The sequence below is a fragment of the Schistocerca piceifrons genome, chromosome 1, assembly GCF_021461385.2.
Source record: "Schistocerca piceifrons isolate TAMUIC-IGC-003096 chromosome 1, iqSchPice1.1, whole genome shotgun sequence".
Taxonomy (NCBI): Eukaryota; Metazoa; Arthropoda; class Insecta; order Orthoptera; family Acrididae; genus Schistocerca; species Schistocerca piceifrons.
The window spans coordinates 1,103,563,471-1,103,584,618 of NC_060138.1; the positions used below are offsets into that span (position 1 = coordinate 1,103,563,471).

The 21,148-nt window shown below is 43.7% G+C and overlaps 1 protein-coding gene across 1 annotated transcript in view; it reads right to left on the reverse strand.

The window, feature by feature from the left end:
- The window catches only part of LOC124798820 (putative inorganic phosphate cotransporter), a 220,710-nt gene that overhangs the window by 77,979 nt on the left and 121,583 nt on the right, over positions 1–21,148 (reverse strand). Inside the window, exon 3 of the mRNA XM_047262353.1 lies at positions 16,484–16,714. Coding sequence (XP_047118309.1) covers positions 16,484–16,714 — 231 coding nt within the window. The remainder of the gene's footprint in view (positions 1–16,483; positions 16,715–21,148) is intronic.

Genomic DNA, 21,148 nt, shown 5'->3' on the forward strand with positions numbered 1-21,148 from the left:
AAAAGGATAACTGCTACCCACTGCATAGAGGAGATGTTGAGTCACAGATAGACACAATGAAAAGACCATTAAACATTTAAGATTTCAGTTCAAAGGCCTTCTTTGGAAACAGGAAAAATACACACATTCACTTAAGCACAACTCACACACACATGGCCACTTTGGCTGTTTGTTTAACTTGTAGTTTTGCTAATTTTCTTATTTGTGTAGTTGACAATTGAGTGTAAATAAAGAAGAAACTTCCATAATCATAGTTGTTTGGAAGGTGGGCTACAGGACATACCGGTTTTTAGGACACATAAAATACATCTAACTTCCTCCTTCCAATAGATGAAAACTTGTGAAATTTAAAATTTTACCAGCAAATTAAATGCTTGAAGAGATTTCAGGATTGCAGCCAGACATAGTAACTTCACTCCAAGATATTTCAATTGGACACCTGCCAGTCATCTTCAGGTGAGCTATTTAAGACTGATGGAGACATTCTCTGCTCTGACTTAGATAACATGCTGAAAGTATTGCTGCGCATGCACCGGAATCGTGGTGGGAGAAAGACCACACCATGGCACCACCATCGCTGGTGTAACAGCAAAGTTCAGCTGTCTTTGGCATTGCTGCTCGCTCCAGTCATCAGAGTATTCTGGTGTCATCGTCTGGAGCAAATCTCAGAGATGACAGGATTCTACACATTACCCAGCTGCTGCTGCTGCCACGGTTAATTAGATTTTCCATGATGTGTATTTCAATGGATTCTTCTATGAAGGAGTCTCAAATGATGTTGCTGTGACCAAAATTAATGATTTGTTACATTCCACTGAATGTCTGTTGGTGATACAATGTTCCACAATTGCAGACTTGCTGGGTTGCAGAAGGTGAATGCAATATTTATGTTCCATGCAGCTTTTTTTCTACTGTGTGCGTTGATTGTCCTATATAGGCCATACCACCCTGGCAGGGTATTTTGTATATTCCCACCTTCTGCAATAACAAATTGTCCTCTGATTCCAGCAGGTTTGAAATCTTAGATGGTGGGCAGAAAATCACTTTCACCTGAAAATTACTAAGGGTTCTTGCTATTTTGAAGGATATATTTCCAACAAAGGGAAGAAATGTTTTGGACTTTGCTGGCGCATTCTCCTCTTTATCCACTTCCAAATTCTTGGTATTAACTAAGAATGCCCTGTTAATTTGCCAGGTAGAGTATCCATTGTCTCTGAACACTGTCTTTAAATGTGCAAGCTCTTCAGGCAAACTATCTGCATCCAACACTATATGGGCTCTGTGTACAAGGGTTTTAAGCACACTCATAGTTTGGGATGGGTTACCACAACTTTGAGAGTGTAAGTACAAATCAGTGTGAGGGGGCTTATGATAAATAGAATGTCCCAGAAAGCTGTCACTCTTCCATCTAACCAAAGCATCCAGGAATAGGAGACAACTATTTTTCTCTAATTGCATAGTAAAATGAATGTTCTCATGAATGGAGTTAAGATGATGTAAAAACTCCATTAACTTATCTTCTCTGTTGGGTCACAGTATGAAAGTATCATCCACATACCTCGAAAAAACAAGTGGTTTAACAAGCACTCACTCAAGTGCCTTTCCTCAAAATCCTCCATAAAAAAGTTAGCCACGAGGGGAGACAAGAGGCTGCCCATGGTGACGCTGTCAGTCTGTTCAAAATATTCTTGGTTAAACATAAAATATGTTGAAGAAAGAACATGCTGAAACAAAGCAGTGATGCCCACCTGAAACTGTTTACCAATCAGCGCTAAAGAATCAGCAAGAGGTACCATTGCAAAAAGATGTACTACATCAAAACTCACTTAAAGGTCTAAACTTCTTGGGTGGACAGCCTCCAGTCTGTTGACAAAATCAGCTGAGTTCCGTGTATGGCACGGACATTTGCCAACCAATGATCTCAGCAAGAAAGCGAGGTCTTTGGCTAAATCATATTTGGGGGTGTCACTATTACTTACTATAAGCCATAAAGGAAGACCAACTTCGTGCCAAAGAAATAAAAGGGAAACCTGCTGTGCTCTTTTGAAAGCTCTTCCTCAATGCAGTAATATAACCTCTGAAGAAAGGGCAGCACCATGAAATCTCTCAGAGGAGCTGGACACAGTGATGTTAAAGACCTTATAGTTCATACTTGGAGAAGATGTATGGCCTACTTAGTGCCTACATACTTGCCAGATTGATCACGACCCTACAGCACATGTGGAATGGAAGACATGTACATTCCCAAATCTTTCCTCATTACTTCCAGAGACCACAAGCACTTAAGACCATATGGCAGTGTACTACCGAGACTGTATGACCTTCCTTAGGTGCATGTGATATCCACTACTATTAAATTTCCACACTGAGCAACGACATGCTCCATTATGAGCGGCCGAGAAACACACCGTTGGCCACACTTCTCCATGCATGGCCCCCTATCAACATTGCAGGCTGCCTTTGCATGCATGCATTTCAAAACACAGCAATTGGGCACCCGTAACACTCAGTGATTGGCTGGGAAAATACAGTGACCACAGTCGTCAGTTCCATTAACTATGGAGCCTTATTTAATGCTGCTGATGATGTCTACAAGCTAGGTCTCATCATGCTATGTTTCTACTCCACAACTCAGAAATGTGACGCTGTGATAGACCAGCTGTTCAATGTTGATTCAGCTGTGCTTTGGACTTAGAGTCCGAATGCTATACTGGAACTTGGTGTTCAATGTTCACTAGGCTTAGTATGTCAACGGACTTGTGACTTCTGCCAAAATTCTACATTTCACTTGCTCTTCCTGGACATTGGGACAATTACCATCAATTTATATAATTTTCCATGAAATGTTCATCTACAACTTGGCACTTAGTAACAGAATAATTTGTATCAGTATTGCATCAATAAACTGAGAATGGTGATATATTTATAGTGTAATGCCTAGTTATACAGCAATAAAATGGCAATGAGCCAGTGACCATCTACAATGGAAGCTCTACTTGCGCAACTTATTCATCAGCAGGATGAGGACCAGAAGCTGCTACTGAACACCCTCCAACCATTTCTTCAAAGTTTACTGCAGACACAAGCAACACAGCAAGTGATTAAAATTCTTCTGGGTATTATGCCGTGTCATTGCTAAAAACTAACAACAATAATAAACTAAAACCGACATTTCAGCTGAATTGCAATGGCCTTCCTCGTGCCCTGAGGAAGCCCATTGCAATTCGGCTGAAATGTCAGTTTTAGTTTATTATTGTTGTTAGTTTTTAGCGATGACGCGGCATAATACCCAGAAGAATTTTAATCACTATTATACCGGCCGCAGAAGCCTACGTTCTTATAACACAGCAATTGTTGGCTTTACCTTCCTTTGAGAAGCCTTTAGAGGACTGGAAAGCCTGCAAATAAAGATTATTAGAGCATTTCCATGCCTTCAAGGTAACTGCTGCCAGCCTCATGAAATCTTTGTTTATGTAATGGTCAAAACCTAAGATTTATTGGCTACTGTGCAAATTGGCCCCCTTATCTAAGGCTTCATAGCTCATCTTTTCAAATATTCGTTTGTTGCAGACTAAATATTACCTGGGGCATTATTTTCCCCTGGATAGCATTTTACTGATGCGAGAAAAAACTAAACCAGATTCATAGAGAATGGGGCTTAGAGGTGCTAGATTTAGCATGAAAATGTCATTTTGTTACCCCCAAAAGTAAGGAGTCACATGCAGAGGATATGATCAGGAACATGATCATCCAGGGTACTCCAGATAGGGATTTTCAGCATGAGGCACTTCAACTTGATGACCCATCATTAGACAGAGTTTTGGACTTAGCACAAAGCTTCAAAGTGACCCGAGCAGTAGGCAAGAAATTGGAGGTGTGGATCAACGTGTAACATTACTGTAAACACATCCTAGCTAGCAGCCAATGACCACACGAGGACATAGCAACTGTACACGTGGGATGCTGTCTCATTAACCAACAAAGTCCTCCACCCCACTTGACCTGATCAACCCAGTCTTGGGTACTGAAACGATTGCCGTCATGTTTTAGAAAACATCAAAGTAAAGGCTTATGCAAGACAGCCTCCAGCCCAACAGATGGATGTTAATCTGGTAGCCACTATAGACCATCAAAAGACCTTAAATAACCTTTTCATAGAAGTCCAAATTGCAGAGAAACCAGGTCAATTACAAGTAGAATTGGCACAGCCATGAACATGCTGAACTACGGTACCTATTTGAAACTTGGAGCTCCTACCTTGCAGGAAACAAAGAGACATCTAATGGTGTATAATGAATATACCATCCCAGGATGTAGTCAGGTTGAACTGCCAATGACATATCATAGGTCATCTGCCACACAACCTTCTTAGTCGTTAACAGTTATTCCACTGAGAACTTGTTTGGATTTGACTCTTTTCAGAACTTTGGGTATTCAAATAGATGATTCTGTGAATTTGGTATACGAAGATGTTCCATACTCAGACCTAGAGACACTTTGCCAGGATTATGAGGACCTGTTCACCCACAACTTGGCACTGCAGGCGATTTTGAGGTGCACATTGCACTGAAATGCAATGCACGGTCTCAGTACTTTTGAGCCCACATCGTTCTGTTAGCTCTCAGAGACCAAGTAAAGAAAGGATTGGATTGCCTAACAACTGGAGTTCTAGAACCTATTCCTTCTAGTCAATGGGCTACCCCATTAGTCATAGTGTGAAAGCCATTGGGGGAGATCTACCTGCACAGTGATTTTAAAGTAACTGTCAACCCCCATTCAGAAATTTAGACATATCCTATTCTGAAGCCAGAATAATTATTGTCAAAATTAAAAGGTGGAAACTTCTTCTCTAAAATAGACCTAGTGGATACATACCTCCAACTTCCACTTGATGTAGAATCTCAACAGTTTCTTACACTTAATGTGTGACATGGGCTTTATCATTTGAAATGCCTAATGTTTGGTATAGCAAATACCCCCACCATCTGTCAGCGGTTTTTGGAACAATTAGTACTCAAAGTGGATGGAAGCATTAACTATTTAGATGACATCATTGGAACAGGGAGAACCATGGAGGAACACCTTCACAACCCGAAATATTTGTTCAGCGTCTTAAGGGAAGCTGGCCTAAAATGAACAAAAGAAAAGTGTTGTTTTTCCAGCCTGAGACTGACTACCTTAGCCACATCATTTCCAGCTCAAGCATTTGTCCACTGGATGAACATGACGAAGCCATAATCAAACTTCCCATACTAATAATGCTTAAGAAATTTGTTCCTTTCTGTGGAAGATATCATGTTATCAAAAGTTCTTACCCACAGCAGCAACAGAAACTGACTCCTCATCCCACTTGTGCAAGAAAGGAGTGCCTTTACACTGGACACCAGCTTGCAAGTGCATCTTCCACAGGCCGAAATCCCAGTTGTTGATGGCCCCGTGCCTCGCACATTTTGATCCAACAAAGCAGATAGTTATTGCAACGGACGCATCTGATCAGAACGGTCCTGGCACACAAGGGTGGGGGGCTTGGTTTAGGGCGCTCAACTACTAAGGTCATTAGAGTCCAGTCACAAACATTAGTGCACTAATAGCGTAGAAAAATGCAAGGGGGCAACACTAGAAAGTACTTACAAAGACTCAGATAAACAAAATAAAAGAGTTAGATCTCTTTGGACAAGTCCGTCAATGTAATAATAAGGACACGAACAGCTGCTTGAGCGTCATCAGCTAAAAGTTCTTGTAAGGTAGACGGCAGACACAGGACAACATGAGAGTGAATAAAACAGGAACAGGACAATAAAACATGGTGCACTGTCAATGGATGACCACAGGGGCACTGCGGGGCGGGGTCACCGGACAACAGGTAGCGGTGGCTAAATCGGCAATGCCCTTCCTCTTGCTGGGAAGGGTGTGAGGAGGTCGTCCAAGCCATCAGGATTGGTTTGATGGCCCTAAGCTTATTTTCTGGAGAGAGGACCAAGCCTCATGCCACAATGATGAAACGTGCCGACAAAGAACCCCACTAACATCAGTTGATGGGACACAAAAGGAAGCTGTCGGAGGCAGGAGGACAGCAGCCTTGGCCGCAGCATCAGCAGCTTTGTTCCCAGGCACACCAACATGTCCAGGAATCCACACAAAAAAGGGCATGAGCGCCGGTATCAGCTAGCGACTGATGAGACCGTTGAATTCGTTGCACGAGAGAGTGGTCCGAATATGGGTCACGGAGGCTCTGAATGGCGCTCAAAGAATCAGAGCAGATGGCATAGGGAGAATGACGATGGCAGTGGATATACTGAACAGCCTGATAGAGAGCAAGAAGCTCAGCTGTAAAGCTTGAACACTGGTCAAGGAGCTAGTATTGAAAGGTATCATCCCCAATTGCAAAGGCACATCCGACGCCAGCAGTAGTTTTGGAGCCATCTGTGTAAATAAAGACGTTATTAGCGAGCCTCAAACGAAGTTCAACAAACCTCGAGTGGTATATCGAATCCACGGTCCTCTCCTTTGGGAGTGAGCTGAGTTCAAGGTGAATGCGAGCCTGAGCCTGGAGCCAAGGTGGCTTCGGGGTCTCACCCACCCGAAAAGTTGTAGGGAGGGTAAAATCAAGTTGCTGAAGCAGGCAATGAAAGCAAACTCCAGGAGGTAACAGGACAGAGGCATACAGCCCATATTGACAGTCGAGAGAGTCGTCAAAGAAGGAGAAATATGATGGGTGGTCGGGCATTGACATCAGTCGGCAGGCGTACCAACAAAGCAACATATCGCGCTGGTAGTTTAGCAGTAATGTGGCAACTTCGGCACACAGACTCTCAACAGGACTGTTGTAGAATGCTGCAGTCGCCAGATGTAACCCCCGATGGTGGATAGGGTTCAGACAGCGTAAGATTGACGGCCGGGCAGAAGAGTAGACAAAGCTCCCATAATTCAGCTTTGATTGGACAATGGACCGATATAAGCGAGGCAGGACCATTTGATATGCTCCCCATAACGTACTGCTGAGAACATGGAGGACATTTAGGGAATGGGTACAGCAAGCAGCCATGTAAGACACATGTGGAGACCAGCAAAGTTTCCTGTCAAATGTAAGACCTAAAAATTTTGTTGTCTCCATGAATGGAAGAGCAGCGGGACCGAGATGTAAGGATGGTGGAAGAAACTGTTTGAGAAGTTCATACAGACCGTTTTCTCACCAGAAAAATGGAAACTGTTAGCGACACTCCAGGAATATAGACGGTCTAGACAACACTGAAGACAGCACTCCAGGAGACATGTTCTCTGAGCACTGCAGAAGATCATAAAGTCATCCACAAAAAGGGAGCCTGAAACGTCAGATGGAAGGAAATCCATTATTGGATTGATAGCTATGGCAAAAAGGGCCACGCTCAAAACGGAGCCCTGGGGCACCCCATTCTCCTGGCGAAAGGCATCTGACAAAACAGAACCCACACGTACCCTGAATATTTGATCCATTAAAAATGCATTAATAAAAAGAGGGAGGCAACCGAAAGGCCCCAAGTGTGCATGGTGCGGAGGGAGAATGCCTACCCTCCAACAGATATCATAAGCCTTCTCCAAATCCAAGAACACAGCCACCGTCTGGCGCTTATGCAAAAAGTTGTTCATAATGAAGGTTGACATGGTAACTAGGTGGTCAACAGCAGAGCAGCGCCTACGAAAGCTGCATTGGACAGTGGTAAGGCATCGAGATTCGAGGAGCCAAACCAATTGAGAATTTACCATGCGTTCCATCACCTTGCAGATGCAGCTGGTAAGGGAGACGGGGCTATAACTGGAAGGTAGGTGTTTGTCCTTTTCTGGTTTGGGTATGGGAACAACAATTACTTCACGCCAGCATGTGGAAACATGACCTTCAGTCCAGATGTGATTATAGGTGCAAAGAAGAAATCCACAAGGACTGCATTCGCTACAGTCAGGCCAGAAGTCGGGGAGTGGACCTTGGTGCCAGATAGTCAGCGCAGGCCACCCCAGACAACCGAAGGAGGAGTAAAACTGTTGAATGAGCTGGTGAAAGCCACCCAGCAAGCCTTTTTGCTTTCATTGATAACACGACGACATTGTGTACGGTGTCGTTTATAACTGATACAGTTCGCCATCTTAGGGTGGTGTTGGAAGGTGTGTAAAGCGCATCACCGAGCACAAATAGCATCACTGCATGCTGTAGTCCACCAGGGGACTGGGACTTGACGTGGAGAAGAGGAAGTACGAGGGATGGAATATTTAGCAGCAGTGAGAATAACGTCCGTGAGGTATGCAACCTGACTATCACAGCTGGAGAAGTTTTGATCATTGAAGGTCACCAGGGAGGTGAAAAGCCCCCAGTCAGCTTTGGAGATGTTCCAACTAGTGGAACACGGAGAAGGGGTGTGACGCAGAAGATGGTTTTACGCAGGGGAAATGGTTGCTCGAGTATGTGTCAGACAGAGCATACCACTCAAACCAATGTGCAAGTTGGATAGTGGATATTGAGAGGTCCAAGTGGGAATAGGTATGCGTTGTGTCCGAAAGGAAGGTAGGTGCACCAGTATTTAAGCAGACTACATTGAGGTGGTTGAAAAGGTCTGCCAAGAGGGAGCCTCTCGGGCAGGACGCTGGAGAGCCCCAAAGGGGATGGTGGGCATTAATGTCTCCAATCAACAAAAATGGTGTAGGAAGCTGAGCAATCAGGTGTATCATGTCTGCCCTAGTAAAGGCAATGATGGAGTGTAAGCAGTACAAATGGAAAATGTGAAAGTGAGGAGAGTAATTCGGACGGTAACTGCCTGCAGATCTGTGTGCAATGTGATTGCATCGTAGTAGACATCATCCCGGACCAGCAACATGACCCCTCCATGAGCCGGAATACCTGCCACAGGGGGTAGATCAAAACGCACAGAGGTATAATGTACCAGGTCAATACGATCGCATGGGAATAACTTCGTTTCTTGGAGACCTACAACAAGTGGGCAGTGCATTCGAAAGAGCAATTTTAGTTCCTCTCGGTTGGACCGAATGCTGTGAATATTCCATTGAAGAAGTGCATTATGAAAATGAAAAGAAAAAGAAGAAACAAGAAAGGGTCATGTCAATGCCTGCTGAGGGCCTGGCTTCAAGGGAGCACTACTGCTGCAATCAATAGGTGGTGAGTCATGGTCCATCAACTCAACAGTTGTGTCTGCCACCTTCCTGAGCTGGTCAGCAGGGGCAGCTTCCTCCGCCGGTGAAAGGCCAGATGATCGGCTACCAGCAGTGGGGCCTGGCGAAACTGAAGATGGCCCGGGACCACAACCGCTGGGTGGCACAGGAGAAGAAACATGCCTCAGCAGAGATGGAGAACTCTTTTTTCTATGAGCCTTCTTTGAAGAATTACATTTTGTCGAAAGAACAGTTGATGGCTGTGAAGTTTGTGTACACAAGAAATCTTCACGTATCAGTTCTTTTTTGAAGGTCCGAGCATCTGATTTAGAGGTCCTCATCTTAGCAGTAGCAGATGATGATGTTTGAGCCTTGGGGTTGGTGGGAGGAAGAGGAGACATTGATCGGCTGATCTTAGCATCGGATGATCTGACGACCAAATTGCTAAATGTTAGATCACATGTCTGTAACTACCTCCCTGGTAGGCTGAGGAGAGGGGAGAACGGTATTGTATTGACCTGTCAGAAGCACAGTGGGCTTTCTGCTATTGAATAACTTGTGAGCAGCCGAGGTCGACACCTCCTCTTTCACTCGAATTTCCTGTATACTTTTCTGATCTTTGTAGATGGGGCAGTCACGAGAGGAGGCAGCATGGTCGTCCATGCAGTTGATGCAACGAGTGGACGGAGGTGGACAATCACCCTCATGGGCATCCCTGCCACAGGTAACGCATTTAGCCGCACCTGAACAAGACTGCCCTGTATGGTTAAACTGCTGACATTGGTAACACCTTGTAGGGCTGGGTATATACGGCTGAACAGAAATGATCTCATAACCTGCTTTAATTCGTGAAGGCAATTGCGCATTGTCGAATGTCAGGAATATGGTTTGGGTCGGTATGAGGTCCTTGTCGACCCTTTTCATGACCCAATGGACAGCTGTCACTCCCTGATCAGAGAGGAAAGGCAGAATCTCCTCATCAGTTAGACCGTCGAGTGACCTGGTATACACCACACCACGCGATGAATTCAAGGTGCGGTGGGCCTCCACCCACACAGGAAATTTCTGTAAGAGAGTGGCTTGCAGTAATTTTTGGGCCTGGAAGGTGCTCTCTGTCTCCAAAAGCAAGGTACCATTGCACAACCGAGTAGAAGATTTCACTGGTCCTGCAATCACATCTACACCCTTCTGAATGATGAAAGGGTTGACTGTTGAGAAATTGTGTCCGTCAGATCTTGTGACAACAAGAAACTTCAGTGCCAGTGGTAGAATTTTTGGAACATTTGTTTCATCTAGCTTTCTTTTTTGGGCAGAAGACAGGGAAGAAGAAGAAGAGAAATCAATTGCGGATGAATCCCCGATGATTGCCAGCATCTCCGATGGCGCGCTCCTTCCTTGTGGGGGGCTCTCTCAGAGGGCACTCCTGCCTTAGGTGATTGTTCACACCTCAGGTCACACCTCCCAAGAAATGGATGGAGGGACCAATTGGCATGTTCGGAAGGTAACAGCTCAGGCAATATCCCCTCCCTGGGCCTGACCTTTACCAGGGGGTACATGCGTGCCTTGCTTGTCTACCCAGGGTGGGGAATTACGCATTACCCCATCGCTGGCTACGCGTGCGAACGTGTGGGTCGGCCTTCAGACACGCACAGGGAGAAAAGAAGAGAGGAAAGAGAGAGAGAGGGATAGAGGGATAGAAGAAAGAATCTCAAACGCCGAATCGGAGAGTAAGACATGGAAAATAAGACAAGGAGAATAGGGCAAGGAGAATGAGGCAGAGATAGAAGTAAGGGCATGAAAGCAAGGAGAAGAGTGAATGTAGGGAAAGACCAATAGAGGAAGAAAGTGTGAGGATGTGTGAGGATGGAGAAAAACAAAGGAAACACGATCTTGGAGTTGTCAAACGTCCATCTCCGGACGAAGGCTCGATACGTTACTTCCAAGAAGAGGGAATGTGAAGGGGAGGTAAGGGGGGGGGGGGGGGAAGGATTGGGGATGAGGAGGGATGGGGAAGGGGGGTAGGGCAGCCCGGAAAGGAAGGAGAACTGCACTAGCTTGGGGCCCCATGCTCACCACACACGTATCCACAAAAGAGTTGTGGACCCGCCGGGGGAAAGGGGGGGGGGGGGGGGGGGATGGCTCTGAGCAAGCCATGACCTATGCACAAAAACATTGACTGATACCCAACACAGAAACTCCCAAATAGAAATAGAAGCACTGTCTATCATATTTGCATTAAAGAAATTCCACGTTTTTCAAAGTTTCATCTCATCACAGACCATAAACCACTGATCCCCTTATTCAGTCCAGCAGTGAATATTCCAGACAGGACTGTTCACCACCTCCAGTGCTAGGCTTTATTTTTTGTGCACTATCAGTAAGAGATTCACTTCCACAACACTACTTTGTGCACTATCAGTAAGAGATTCACTTCCACAACACTACTTTGTGCACTATCAGTAAGAGATTCACTTCCACAACACTACTGAGCATGCCAAAGCTGATGCCCTCACCCGCCTTCCATGGGGACCCAATTCAGAGTTTGACAAAGAAGAAATTCTGTATTTTCATATTGATGAGGAAGCAGAAGCCACTGTAAATTCTTCTCCCATTACCAGCTTCCAGGTCCCAGACGCAACTGGTAGCAATGATGTACTCCAACAATTCCAGAATCATATATTTCACAGACGGCCTGAACAACAATCTCCCAAGGCTTCTGCAGCATTCCATCAGTTCTTTAATGCCTGCAATCAGCTCATGTTGACTGATGGAGTAATTTCACTTGCTTCTGATTAAAGGCCACTCGTGAGTAGTCACTCCTTATTCTTTACATTGGCACATCCTACAACTATTGCATCAAGTTCATTGCAGGGTGTCCTGAACTAAACTCTTGGCTCATAGGTTCACTTACTGGCTGGGAATGAACTAGGACATTGAATAACTCACCCAAACATGTCCATCTCGCCAAAGCCAGCAGGCAGCCCCATGACATTTATTTGCTTCTTGGCCACCCTGTGCCCACCTGTGGCAGCGGGTACACATTGATTTTGCTGGGCCAGTGTTTAACACCATGTTCTTGATAATGCACAATGCTTACTCCCAATTTCTGTACATTGTCCAATACAATGCCATGTCAACCAACGACACTATCACTGCCTTAGAAAAAATTGTTGCAACTGAAGGTCTACTGGAAGTGCTCATAACTCACAATGGTCCACAATTCTGGCATTCAGCACATTCCAATCCCCCCCTCCCCTTCCTCCATCTACAATCAAATGAAGAAGCTAATAGAATCATCCACACTTTCAAAACTCAGATGAAGAAATTCTTCCAGGGTCACTCCACTGATGCATCACTAACATCTTTTTTTGAGCAGTTACAGATCCAAAGCATTTGGAGACAAAAGTCCTGTGGAATAGTATACCTAGGAACACATGATGTTTCCCACTTCGTGTTTCAATCTAGTGACCAATTTTACAACCACATGAAAGAATAAGCACTAGACTGCCCTGAGCAGTTTTTGACATTGTCTGCTGTTTTTGTTGTTGTGAGGCATGAGGTTGTGTTCTATGTAAAAATTTTGAGTTGTACACATTTAAATGCTGTATAACATATTAAAGCTGTTTGGAAGATACTGTTAATTCTTCAGTTTCAGAATTTTATCACAAATAATACTCTACATATTTTTAGATCTTTTACCATGGAGCATGTGATATTTAAAAATGAACTGAGTTTCTTTCATCTTTTAATCATTTCATGTGTCTTGAAAATGAAAATTTGTTTTAGTCTCCAATAGCTTCTATTTCACAGTGTATTTCACTTGTAACTAGTTTTTCACAATATTTCTATTTAATTTGATGTCATTTACTGTTTGTTGGTGTGTGGCAGTGTAATAATGTAACAGACAGTCTATTAAATACAGTATTGTCAAGGTTTTCTTGACTGCAAGACTTTTAAATTTCCATAGAATATTTGTTCCTCAGTACATGGCCATGTTGTACTTTGATTTGTTTTATGATTTCTGATTTTTAATTAAAGATAACAAAGTACATCTGTTGCAATGTATTTTCATCTGTCTTAAATATTCATTATGAAAGTATCTTTCTGGGGATAGGTGTAAACCACTGGTGTACACTTTTACATCACTGTTTGTTTGATTTCTTTACATGTCTTTTTACTGCTTTTGGGCAGCACTTATTAAATGTATAAGGAGCAATCAAAAACTTTCCATTTCAGTGCAGTGCTGCAGCTTAGATTCAACATAGTGTGACTCCAATGTGGGTATTTAAGCACTGACATGCAGACAAGGGATCAGAGTGGCATTTATGTCTTCCAACATGCAGTAAATGTGGAAAAAGGGATCATAGTGGCATTCATGTCTTCCAATGTGCAGTAAATGCAGAAAAGTGAACTATGGAGACATTATTACCAAAAGCATCCAAACAGTTACTATGTGCTGTTATTCCTTTCTTGGTTGCCAAAGGACAAACACTACAAACACTGGTAGATATCCACCAAAGAATAAAGAATGTGTATGGGGCAGCATGTCTATTGAAAACCACCATTGTGGAATGGTGCACGGCAAGAGGAGCTGCTGCTTCATAAAAGCATGCATCCCCATATCACAAATGTCATAACACAAAAGGTGTGCCAATTCAACTGGGAGACACTTGAGCACCTGCCCTATAGTCCTGATCCCTCCCCACATGATTATCATGCCTCTGGTCCCTAGAAAAAGGCCTTGAAGGGTCTACAGTTCCTGACAGACAAGGATGTGCAGCACGCAGTTACAGATTTCTTCACACAGCATAACACTGTGTTTTACCAAATGGGTATCTTAAACCTGATGCATCAGCAGGACAATGCCTCAATACTACCAGCAGTTTTGCCTGATTGGCAAACTGACTCTGGACTGTGTGACCTTTGAATGGAAACTTTTTATATCTGAAAGAAGGTAGTCAAAACTATAAAAAAAATTCATCAAGATTTGTATAAACAGATACTGACAATGGAAATTCCTGGATGGAATAATACATAAAACAAAGGAAAGCAGCCTATAGCTGACTGAAGTGCAGTGCATAGAAATACACAAAAGAAAACAGTATTTACACTAACTTTAAAGCTTTTGCTCTTCCTCTAGCAAAAGTACACACATTCACACATGCATCACCATAGACACCTGATTGTACACACCTGCTGAAGCAGCTATAGGAAGTTAGGCTACCTCATCTTACATTTTCTTTCAAGATTGTTATTGACATAATTATTGGAACTATCTATATTAAACTGCAGCTTGATGACATATAAAGATGTAGTCGATTCTCGTTTAACCAATGTCTGTTTACACATAAAATTATTTTTTGTTTCTGCTAGTTGAATACAAAGCTCATCTACCTATTACCTATATGACACTGATAAGCAATAATAACATATAACTGTTACACAATAAAGGGAGATCAGACATGTTTGAGAGCAGTACACTTTGTACTTGTTAGCAAGGGTATATTTTCGCATTTTGTTGGCATTACTGCTGTTTGATGTCCTCATAAAATCAGCCTTTTAATTCATCCATCCATTCATTCATAATGCTCCATAGACCCTTTTAAGAAGGAGAAAGTCAGGGATGTGGCACAAGTCAGGGTATACATTAACAAAAGACAAAGGACTCATAGAAACTTAGTAAGTATTCTGTATTCACAGTAAACTATCATTATGCTTCTTAATACTATTCACATTTAAGCCATCTAAATTTAACCAATTAAATTAGGAAGGAAGCTGCTACTCAGAAAAAGGCTGCAGTCTTCTGAATTAACTGTAGAGATACTGTTTATACCCTATTAGTAACATGGTATCTACTTGATCACTATTAAAGATATCAGTGCAAACAGGGGATGATTCATATTCTACAACGTTGAAAGTAGAAAGTGGTTTTGTTAATGTGACTGGACTGTGTACATTCAGTGCAAAACAGAAATATCTCTAGTATTTACCCCTCTCTCCTAACAAAATGATAATGGGGTAAGATGCTAAAGCTTATAGGGTCTAGCATATGCTATGGGAAAAAGTGGAGTTATCCCCTTTTTGCACTGAGTTACTCAATTGTATTTTTTTTAAAGAAAATACAAGATGTTTCTGAAAAATTTGATGCATGGTCTCAGAAAATAAAGGAAACAAAAATTACAAACAAATTACCTTTACTGGCTGTCAAAGTAATCACCATTACAGTAGTTACAACACACTTCTGGCATCAGTTGTAAAGCTTATTGTGGAATCATTCAAAGTGGTGTGGTCATGTGCACCTTTACAAACTGTAATCCTTTCAGGACTAATTTAAGGTGGGATAATAAAACGAAGTCTGCCAACATCAAATCCGGAGAATAAGGAGGGCACTGAAGAACAGTCACCTTGCATTGAGTGAGAAAGTTGAGCATTCAGACTTTGCAGATATCCAACAATGCATTGCAGCCTACTTGCCTTTTACCTGTACAATCAGCCTTAATGGCATCTTCATCAAAATTGGCTGAAAATTTATTGGTGGGGATAGTCTGTTGTCAGTCATCCTTGGTCATGAAACTTTCTGGCAGACCGAGACTCAAACTCGGGGAGCTTTGCCTTTCGTGGGCAAGTGCTCTACCAACTGAGCTACCCAAGCACGACTCATGATCCACCCTCACAGCTTCAGTTCTGCCAGTACCTTGTCTCTTACCTTCCAAACTTCACAGAAGCTCTTCTGCAAACAAAATTAATTTTAAAGAGGAATTTTACATGTCATTTCAACAAAGTGATCCCAAATTAATCTCGTGTGATATTCATTTTACTGGTATGTATTAACAAGGACACTAAAACACAAGGAATAACAAGTGCTCTAGCAGCGAAAACACAACCTTGGCCCATCCTGACTGCTACCACTATGCAGAAGCAGGCTGCTCAGTTCCTGCAGGAGTACTGGTTATTCTTCATATTTTCTGTCACATGTTAATGCATGTCAACAAAACAAATATCACACTAGACTAATGTGGCAGTGCTGTATTGAATAGGAATGTAAAATTTCAATTTAAAAATAATTTTGTTTGAAACGGGAAACAAACTGATGCATCCTGTTGACACTGGGCACCCCATGAAATGTGTGAAGAGCAATATTTGTTTGGGCTGACACCAGCTGCATATTGCAAAAGTGGAGTTGTAAGTAACTGCCAAAATACCAGACAAAATATGCCTGGAAACTCTTATGAGGCACCCAGTATAATCAAACAGTTTCCTTTGTAATGAATTATACAAAAGCTTTCAGAATATGGTGTTATAAGACACACCTTGCATTGCAGGATGAATGATTCAACAGAAAACTCACCTGGGAGGCACCCTGGAGGACTCGGCATGCACAGACAAGTGGCCAATCTCCGAGGTCTGCAGCCACTGGCGTGAGAAGTGACAAGGCTCCTGTGATGAACAGGGCACTAGAGAAGAAAATGTTGGCACCATACCTTTCTGCTAGTTGCCCAGCAGGGATTTGGAACACCACATAGCCCCAAAAGAAAGAGCTCAATATTGTACTGCGTGTTTGTGGATCCCAGTCATATTCCTGTTGGAAGACAAATGTAGGTAACATCAGTTCCTAATTGAATTTCCTTTCAACATAAGGGAGATATTTACTTGTTAATTAGTTAGTTCATTTCCTATCAAAATTATGTGTATACATGATTTCTATGTACACTAGGCAACTTGCTGGCCATTTTGAGAACACTACATAACACAGGTCAAACAATGGAAAATCCAATATGGAATGTAACAATACCAGATAAGGAAAGCTGCCACTCACCATATACCACAATAGGAGGGGTGGGAAGGATATTGGGTAGGACATTTCTCATTCCTGGAACCCATAAAACGCACTGAAACTCTTTTCCTGCAGGAACTTGAGCAACATGCACAATGCCACCTCAAAAAGCTCCCCATCCTGCTCACTTCCTATTCCCACCTCGGAGTACCACAGTCCACCACTTCTACTACAACCTCCAAACCTCCCCCACGCCCCCTCATAGCTGACAAATCCTGCTTGCAGACCTACTACACTTACCCCACCCTCCAAAACTCCCTCCCACCACTGCACAGAACCCAAAACCTAAACAGACCCGCAACACAGTCATGGACCTTTCCTCCAGAAGCCTTAGTCCCACAGAAGTATCAGTCCTTTCCAAAGGCCTTACCTATTGCCCCACTCCCAAATTCAACCATGCAGGACTAGTTAAAGACCTTCTCTCCTTCTCCTGGTCCCTACAGTGGAAACACTACTTGCCACCAACCTGACCAATCAGACTCAACCCACGACCAATATTGAACCTTGCCTAACTCAGTTCACTCCTCCATCCAACCGTGATCCACCCCCACTGCCTCCAAACCACCCCCTGTTAACTTTCCAGAATTTCTTATCCTTGAACCTTGCCTCACCATCATTCCCCAAATCCCTCAACATGCATACTAACCTTACATCTGCAGAAAGAACCGCAGTCCGTCATCTATAAACTAATCCTGATCTTATAACCCTACCTGCAGACAAAGGCTCCACCACCGTTGTTTTGAACCGCAAGGATTACGTGGCAGAAGGACTCCGTCAGCTGTCAGATACTTCCACCTACAAACCATGCCACAGTGATCCCATTCCAGCAATCCAGCAGGATCTCCAGTCACTACTCAAATCCTTAGGCCCATCCCAGACCCTCTCCCCAGAGTCCATCTTTCTACTTACCCCTACCACTCCCCGCACTCCCATCTTCTACATGCTTCCTAAAGTCCATAAACCCAACCACCCAGGACACCCCATTTTGGCCAATTACTGTGCCCCCACTGAGAGAATCTCTTCTCTCATAGACCAACACCTTCAACCTATTACCTGGAACCTATCCTCCTATATAAAATATACCAACCATTTCCTCGACTGTCTCTCCACAGTTCCTTTCCCTTTACCACACGGTGCCCTGCTTGTCACTATTGATGCCACCTCCCTGTACACTAACATTCCTAATGCCCATGGCCTTACTGCTATCAAACACTACCTTTCCAGATGCCCTATGGATTCCAAACCAACAACCTCCTCCCTAGTCTCCATGACCAACTATATCCTCACACACAATTACTTCTCCTTTGAAGGCATCACCCACAAACAAATCCGCAGTGCGGCTATGGGCACCCGTATGGCACCTTCCTATGCTAACCTATTCATGGGCCATCTAGAAGAATCCTTCCTAAAACCCCAGAATCCTAAACCCCTCACCTGGTTCAGATTCATTGATGAGATCTTTGCTATCTAGACTGAAGGTGAGGACACCTTATTCACATTCCCCATTTGCTTCACCAGGTCCTACTCAACCCAACAAGCCACCTTCCTAGATGTTGACCTCCACCTCAGAGATGGCTACATCAGTACCTCCGTCCATATCAGACCTACTAACCACCAGCAATACCTCGACTTCGACAGATGCCCCCCATTCCATATCAAGAAGTCCCTTCTGTACAGCCTAGCCACCAGTGGTCATTGCATCTGCAGTGATGAGCAGTCCTTCTCTAAATATACCGAGGGTCTCACTGAAGCCTTCACTGACCATAATTATCCTCCCATCCTTGTACAAAAACCAATTTCCTGTACCTTATCTTACCAGTCTCCCACCACCTCCGAAAGTCCCACAGTCTGGCCGCAGAGGAGCATTACCCTCGTAACTCAGTACCATCCAGGACTGGAGCAACTGAATTACATTCTCCACCAGGGTTTCGATTACCTCTTGTCATGCTCTGAAATGAGAAATGTCCTACCCACTATCCTTCCCACCCCTCCTACTGTGGTACTGCGCCATCCATCAAACCTACACAATATACTCATCCATACTTACACAACCCCTGTTTCCAATCCCTTACCTCATGGGTAATACCCCTGTAACAGACCTAGATGCAAGACCTGTCCCATACATCCTCCTACCACTGCCTACTCCAGTCTGGTCACTAGCATCAACATTGCATCAAAGGCAGGGCTACCTATGAAACCAGTCATGTGATTTACAAGCTAAGCTGCAACCACTGTTCTGCATTCTATGTAGGCATGACAACCAACAAGCTGTCTGTCTGCATGAATGGCCACCAAAAAACTGTGGCCAAGAAACAAGTGGATCACCCTGTGAATTGCGCAGGTGGGAACTTTCCCTGCAATATATCCCACATTCCCGTAACCCTCCTGGCCTCAACCTTTGTTACTCACTGTCCTCACCCATCCAGCCCCTCCCTGCTCTCATTCCAGCACTACACAGCCATCATTTGACCGCCACAACCAGTCTTTTAATTTATTTTTATTTCTCTCCGTTCTGTTACTTACCCCTTCACCCTTCCGCACCTTCTCACCTGCCCCCCCTTCTAAACTGCAACACGTCCCTGTCCGCCACTCCCACCATACTATCCCTCCCACTCCCCGTCCCAGCCTCGTCCTTACCCCCACCCAGTCAACACTCCCATCATGCACTGGTGCTGCTGCTCGCAGTATAGTTTCAGCTCTCTGAGACTATAGATGTGTGTGCAAGTTGCATGTGTGTGTGTGCGTGTGTGTGTGTGTGTGTGTGTGTGTGTGTGTGTGTGTGTGTGCGTGTGTGTGTGTGTGTGTGTGTGTGTGTGTGTGTGTGTGTGTGTGTGTTCAATGAACCCTCTGCCAAGCACTTAAATGTGAATTGCAGAGTAATCATGTAGATGTAGATGTACTGCTGACAAAAGCGTTAATGGCTGAAAGCTCTGATTGCGTGAATCTTTTTATTGTGCCTATTGCGACTCAGCATCTCCACTATATGGTGAGTAGCAGCTTTCCTTCTCTGGTATTGGTACATAACACAGGTCTTAAGTCTAGTAAAAATGAACCCATTACTATCTGTCCTCACTCATGTTACAACAGAAACACAGATTTAATAATGAAGTACACACTCCATGGGATTATGGGACTGTAGCAGGATGATGTTAATTCCTTCCCTTCTTATTTTAGTTGACAATCTGGCAGCTATGTTTAACTAAATTTTACATCTGGAGGTAACTAGCACATGCCAGTTTGTTTATATGAAAAACTGGAATGGTGACAAACATGCATAAGCCTTGGCTGTGTGACCACACCTTGTTGACTTTAGTTACCTTGCCTGAGTTGTGTTGCATCTGAAGACAATAGTATACACAGAAATAAAATATTTGGGCCACCATCTTGCACAGGATAATGTCAAACCTACAGAGCACCACACAGTGGCTATTGACAACCTATCTAAACTGTGGAATCTGCAGGAATTCCAGTCATATCTGGGTAAAATCAGTTATTATTTCAAACTTCTCCCCAATTTCATTCCTCTGTTAAACATCTTTCATACAAATTGTGTTCATTTTTTTTTAGTTGGCAGGCTGCAACAGAGCTTTCACCCACATAAACTCACTGTTCAAGTCATCACTGCGCCTTGACACCTTCAGGTTGTCCTTACCACAGATGCCTCCCAATCCAGGGTTGTGGCAGTTTTGGCTCACGGAAATGCTCATAGCTCTGAACAGCATATTGCTTACACCTCAAAGATGGTAACAGTCATTGAAGGAAGCTTTAACCATTGTGTATGCTGTCGAGAAGATTTACTTTATGTGCAATGGTTAGCCTGAGAAGCTGCCCACCAAGGAGTCCCATCTGCTCTGCAACTGTTTCCTCCTCCATCATCAGCTGGCAGTAGTTAATGGCATGCTCCTCCTTAGCACCAACTTTGACTACTCCTGCATCATCATCCCTCCGGTTCTTACTTTCCTACCTCATGGCCATTGGGGTATGACCTGAATGAAGGTCCTTGCATGTCATTTTGTCTACTGGCCTGACATAAATTCAGCAATTATGAAGATCAGTGAGTGCCAGCAGTATACAGAGCAGCAGGTGGTGATGCTGCAACTTTCTGCTCCATGGCCCAGGCCCAGTCCGACATCATCAACATTGACTCTGCAGGCCCCTTCCATAATTCTACTCAGTTGT